This window comes from Anoplophora glabripennis, unplaced genomic scaffold (genome assembly GCF_000390285.2).
Source record: "Anoplophora glabripennis isolate ALB-LARVAE unplaced genomic scaffold, Agla_2.0 scaffold221, whole genome shotgun sequence".
NCBI classification, from domain to species: domain Eukaryota; kingdom Metazoa; phylum Arthropoda; class Insecta; order Coleoptera; family Cerambycidae; genus Anoplophora; species Anoplophora glabripennis.
This window is the reverse complement of record NW_019416984.1, coordinates 257,993-264,212: the sequence shown is the minus strand read 5'-3', so window position 1 is coordinate 264,212 and position 6,220 is coordinate 257,993. Positions and strand designations below refer to the sequence as shown.

Genomic DNA, 6,220 nt, shown 5'->3' with positions numbered 1-6,220 from the left:
TTTCTGAATGTGAACATATTTGAAAATTTGCATGAACATCAATTTGATAATTTGCCTAACAATTGTAATCATTTAATAGAACTTGTAAGGGCTGAATGTGAAAAGTATATCGATGTACGAATAAATCATGAAGTCAAATTATTTAATTCGGTAAAATCTACGAAAAGGCAAATATTAAATAAATTAATAAATATTATTTAGAGGATAATAAATATATTTAAATTATTTTGTAGTTTTATTTAATATGACACTAAAATATACTATTTTCTGAATTACAAACTTAAAATTGAATATTTGTCATAAGATGCAATATAATGTTTAATATGTAATAAAAATATTACTTAAACCGGATCTGCTTAAAGATGCGCGCGATCCGATTGCCTTCCACACTCCACTTACCCGGATTTTGCATTCACTGGTACCCGTGTATTGGAATTAGATACGGCAAGTCTAGGTGGTCTGTGGTGTAGACTGTAAAGAAAAAGAACGATAGTTTGGAAATTTGCTCTCTCTCTCTCTCTCGCCCTCTAATCCATGGAGACTAGATAAGGAGCACGAACTCATACGGAAATATTGACAAAATTTGTCCAAGAAATGGCAGAAGTTGGGGTGGCGCTAGTGTTCCATATGTCCCAAATGAATGTAGCTCCATAAATACGAGTGAAGTAAGCAAATAACCAATTTTATTTTATTTATATCGAGTTTAGTAGACAGTGTTACCAGATCTCCTGTTTTAACAGGAGATCTCCTCTTTTCACTCTCACTCTCCTGTTCTACTGTTTTCACTATGAGATCTCCTGTTTTTANTTTCCCTGCAAAGTGAAAAAACTGTTTTCCTCACTTATTTGTTTAAATAGAAAAGTTAACTAATAAAAGTTTTTGACTCACGAGATGAGAGATGTCTTATGTTCTTTAGACAATTTTTTTGGGGTGTTCCAAATATTTCTACTTGCACCTTTAAATAAAACATTTAGAAGACCTAAAATAAAATGTGTAAAAAATTTTAAAGAAATCTAATTCGTTAATTCAGAATTGTTGGCGTATTTCAAAAATAATTTTTAAACGGGAAAAATATGTGGCTTATCTTTTTTTTATAAGATTTTCGCACGAATGCAAGTAGAAATATTCGGATCACCCCAAAAAATGCATATTAATTCCTTCAAAGCGTTATTAAATAGCTAACAAAATATTGGAAAAACAAGTTTACTTTGCCTTAATATTAAAAAAAAAATAGCTTTTTAAATGAGCGATAGCTTCATTTATTTATTAATAATAGTAAAATAATTCCGAAATTGAAATTTTAATTAATATTTCGTTTAAGAAAAATTTTTGACAATTTTGAAAATTAAAAAAAATTAAGTGTAAAAGAAGGATATTTCTCTGGGGTTCAGGGCTATTCTACGAATTCGTAAATATGCCCATTGTTATTTTTTCGTCGAGCTCCCCGTTAAATAAGAAAATAAGTTTCTACGGTGAATAGAACCAGAGATATTGTGAAATTTCAATTTGAACTTTGGAATTAACTTTTCTCGCGCGCGCGACCGCTTGGACGAGCTTTCCCCACCAATAACGTTTAAACAACGGTGATATTTTTTAATAGGTCGCTCAATTACGTCTTTGAGATTGCAATGACGCTTTCAGAATCACGTTTGGTTGAAAATTAACGCCTGCACAGAGGCTTAAAGTTCATAAATAACTTTTGGAGCCTCTGTTATAAAAAAATAGAATTGTGCGAAAGCTATTGCACCTACAGCGCCCACTTTTGTCACACTTTTGAATTATGACAAAACCCTCAACTTGTCATAGGTTTTATAAAATTTTAACAATAAATGCGATAGTTATAAACAAATCAAAAAATGGGAACATTTCTTGTTTTTTTGAAATAACTTTTTTGTTTATTAACCGATTTTAATTTAACAAGTCTTATTTTGTAGATAATTTTACTCCCTACAAGCTGTATGAGTCTCTTTTCGCTAAAATTGATGGTTTTTCCTGCAAAGTGAAAAAACTGTTTTCCCCACTTATTTGATTAAATAGAAAAGTTAGCTAATAAAAGTGTTTGACTCACGAGACGAAAGATGTCTTGTATTATGTTCTTTAGACAATTTTACTATAATCTCGCGGATAGGACTTTTTTCGAGTTTCTCTTTTATTTTCGCTAATTTTCCTGGTGTAATAACAAAATCGCTATATATAAAGAATTTTCAAGAATAAAGTGTCGTTCTTTTTACTATAGAAATATGTTATTAAGGAAAGTACTTTACAATTGAAGTTTTAATTTGTGTAAGCATAAACCTTCGTAGAGAGGGACGGTAAAATATTTTTATTTTTCATTTTACTGCAAAAATTATTACATTAAGTTTTATGTTTGTGTTTAAAATGCGATTGTCATGAAGAAATTTCACCTGGCATGTACAGAGATTCAGAAAATCGGTAAACATATAAATCTTCCCAGAATAAACTGCCTTCGTTTTTAACAGTACAGAAATATGTTAAGTAAGGAAAGTTCTTTAGAATTGACATTTATATTTATTTTTACGAGAAAAAGGCATTGTTCATTTAAATTTTTTGCTTGTCTGTAAAATGCGGTTGGGATAAGAGAATGTTCCCCTTGCATGTACAAGGTTATCAATAAATTGGTGAATATATAAATCGTTTTGTTTTTAACATTACCTACACAAATATTTTATTGAGGAAAGTTACTTACAATTGAATTCTATATTATTATTTAAATTTGTGTATGAATCGGTCTGCTTTGATAGACACGGACGGTACAAAATTTTTACTTTTCGTGGGTGTACTTCGAAAATAATTTTAATTTTTTTAAATAATTTAAAACTGGTAAGTGGAATAATTTAAAATTGGTCACGTCTATTTATGTAAACAGTGTCCAAAATTTGAGGGTTTTTCCTAAAATTTACATACTCTATAACGGCAGAGGTACAGAGTATTGGTGCCATATTTTTCTAAATAAAATAGTACGCCACTGCTTTATGGTTCCAACCAATCAACCATGATATTTTCGAATTTGTCTTTCAATTATCTGTAAATTACCTACTATTCTCTTATGTTTTTCGAAAAAAGCCTGATTTATAACCGAATGATTAGTGCTCGTCATGTCATTTAAGTAAAAGTGTTCTCAGTTGTTTTTTTAAGTTTTACTGGAAAATCAGGCCTTTTTCGAAAAACATAAGAGAGTAGTAATTTGTAGAAAATTGAAAGACGAATCCGAAAATATCATGGTTGTTAACTTAAAGCAGTGACGTAAGTACTACTTTATTCAGAAAAATATGCCACCGATACCCTGTATCTCCGCCACTTGAGCATGTAAATTTTAGGAAAAGCCCTCAGATTTTGGACACTGTTTACATAAATAGATGTGCCCAATTTTAAATTATTTCACTTACTAGTTTTTAAATAATTTAAAAAATTAAAAATATTTTTTGAAGTTTAACACCCTGTTTTCGCATCCTAGATAAAAGCTTCATAGGAAAGACTTCCCTTAAAATTCGCCAAAGAATATGAAGTTTTATTTTTGATCACCATTTGTAAATCACCCTGTATTTCTTTCATTAACTGCTTCTTCCATGATATTGAACGTAAAAGGGCAAATTCTTTCGTACATGATTTTCATAAAACCTAAAATTAGAGCATCTGATTGGTTGAATATAGAAAATGGTGGCGGGTTTTTATAATTTAGCCAATCAGCTGTTGTGTTTCAGATTATGAAGAATATGAAGAATACAGTGATACCAACACCTGAAAATGTTAAAAATATCAAAATATTCACAATTTGTTAGGTTAAATAATGCACATTTCAAAAGTATAGTAAATGTAATAGTTTTATTGTTATACAATGGCATTAAGTCGTATGTTTAAAATTTCAGATCTTTGGTAAGTAATATAAAAGTTAAAATAATTATATTTTGAATTATATTTTTTTAGTTTTTCAAAGGGAATTCTGCTGAAAAAACAAAATTTTGAGCCTCGTCTCCCTTCTAATATAAGGAATTTTAAAAGAGGCAAAATTCACCGCGAGGAACCGAAAGCAAACCCCGAGAGTTTAGCAACCCCTTTCACGAATGTAACAGTAGATTCGGCAAGTTTACATACAGGAAAGTTAGTGAAGCCATTTTTATTTACAATTGGGGTATGTTTGTTGAATAGTAATTTGAAGTATTTGCTGGATACTTTATATATTTGGTATTTCAGTTCTCTGGAGCTTCGTTTCTGGGTGCGGCAATATGGGAATACGAGAATATGCGAGCACATGCCATTAGTATGATTAAAAGACCAATCAAATTTTTTAGGAACAAGTCGGAGCGAGGAATTGAAAAATCAGTAGGTCGTTATTGTAATTACTTCTTTGTCAACTCCAACTATTCAATATTTTCTCAACATTTTAGAATGAAATTACGCGAGAGGTCAAACAGTGGTGGAATAATCTTACACCAGGAGAAAAACTATTTGTGCCAATATGTGCTATTAATGTATTAGTATTTGTCGCATGGCGTATTCCAAAGTTACAGCCATTTATGATGAAATATTTTTGTTCGAATCCCGCCAGCGAGAATGTCTGTTTACCAATGATCCTATCTACTTTCAGCCATTATTCTGGTTTTCACCTGTTGGCCAACATGTACGTTCTCCATAGTTTCAGCACCGGTAACACATCAATAACTTTGTTGTGACTTTTTTTTTTGTTTGAATATAAATTCTTTTAAGGAGCTGTACACAGCCTGGGAAAGGAACAGTTCCTGGCGCTCTATTTAACTGCTGGCGTTTTCTCAAGTTTTACTAGTTACCTTTACAAAGTCATTACGAAACAGCCTGGCCTATCTTTAGGGGCTGTGAGTATTTAAATTTTAAGCGATACTAAAAGTGAATCTGCTGTTTATTAATTTTTTTTCCAGTCTGGCGCTATCATGGGAATTTTAGGTTATGTGTGTACGCAGTTTCCCGACACGAGATTAGGAATTATCCTGTTACCAGTGTTTACATTTTCCGCTGGAGCGGTAAGTAAGACATCTTCAAATTTTTCGTGAATTTTTACATAATTCTTCAGGCCATCAAATTTATTATCGCACTGGACGCCGCCGGTGTCGTTATGGCATGGAAATTTTTTGATCATGCCGCACATTTGGGAGGTGCGACTTGTGGAATGTAAGTGGTCATATCATTAGGGATTGTTTAACTTGCAACAGTTTTCATAATAGCCCAAGAGCCAGCAACCTTTTTTGTTGACCAAAAGAGCAAAAGCTGAAAAGTTTTCCAACGCTTCATTTGGTGTCACTAGTAAGAGAATCGACCTCCAGCTCGCGCACTTCCGGGGAGTATAGTTGCGGCAGCCTCCCAAACATGTAAAATAATAAAATAAAAAAACTAATACCGCAAAAGCTAGGACTTTGTCGACAAGTTGATTATGTTATAAACAAACGAAAAAACCCGATCAGCTGACTTTAGAGTGGGGGGTTATGCCTCAGCTTTTCACCTAAACAAGTCAAAAATATGCGCTAGGTAAACTGATACCGCAAAAGCTGAAATTTGGTAAAGTAATAGTCAACTTAACCAGTTATAGGAAAAAAATGGTCCGCTGAAGTTTTTGTGGTGTATAAGTGCTCAGCCGACGAGTTGAAGGCGCAGCACATCGCTATACGCGCGGGCGCGTTGCATCTTTAACTTTATCAGCTGAGCACTTTCCCTCACTAAATATAAAGCTGAGTATTTTTTTCATTTAACTTATTAAATTAGCCATTGTATTAACAAATTTCAGCTTTTGCGGTATGAGATATCTATAATTTTTCCAATTTTTAAGTCTTAGTAGTAATTATATAAAAATATACAACTTTTTTCGAATATTTATTTACAATAAACATTATGTATGAAAAAATTTAATCTATTTCGTCTTCCGATTCATCACCCTCAAACTCATGGTCGCTGGAGTCAATGTCGATTCCTGCCATTTCTTCCTCATCATCTGTAAATATAATAATAATAATGGTAATAATAATAACCACGGTAGCGTAGTCGGTTGAGCATACCGTGGCAGGCATTTCTCGGCCAGACTTCCTATTCTGGTCCGGGTTCGATCCCTGATGTCGGCACTGGCAATGTCGATGGATAAAGGGCGTTTGTCCGCGTTTTTTCAAATGTAACCCCCTTCCGCACAGCCTCTGGCTTTGGATTTGGGGGTTGTCTCATTTCTGTGGTGTTATGTTAT

General features: G+C 32.7%; 1 protein-coding gene across 1 annotated transcript in view; it reads left to right on the top strand.

Annotated features, from left to right (window-relative positions):
- Positions 1-3,796: 3,796 nt before the first annotated feature.
- Positions 3,797-6,220, top strand: part of LOC108905758 (presenilins-associated rhomboid-like protein, mitochondrial) — a 4,219-nt gene continuing 1,795 nt past the window's right edge. The window contains exons 1-7 of the mRNA XM_018708767.1: positions 3,797-3,894; positions 3,946-4,150; positions 4,213-4,341; positions 4,407-4,665; positions 4,726-4,850; positions 4,914-5,015; positions 5,066-5,163. Of these exons, the coding sequence (XP_018564283.1) occupies positions 3,857-3,894; positions 3,946-4,150; positions 4,213-4,341; positions 4,407-4,665; positions 4,726-4,850; positions 4,914-5,015; positions 5,066-5,163 (956 nt within the window). The 5' untranslated portion in view covers positions 3,797-3,856. The remainder of the gene's footprint in view (positions 3,895-3,945; positions 4,151-4,212; positions 4,342-4,406; positions 4,666-4,725; positions 4,851-4,913; positions 5,016-5,065; positions 5,164-6,220) is intronic.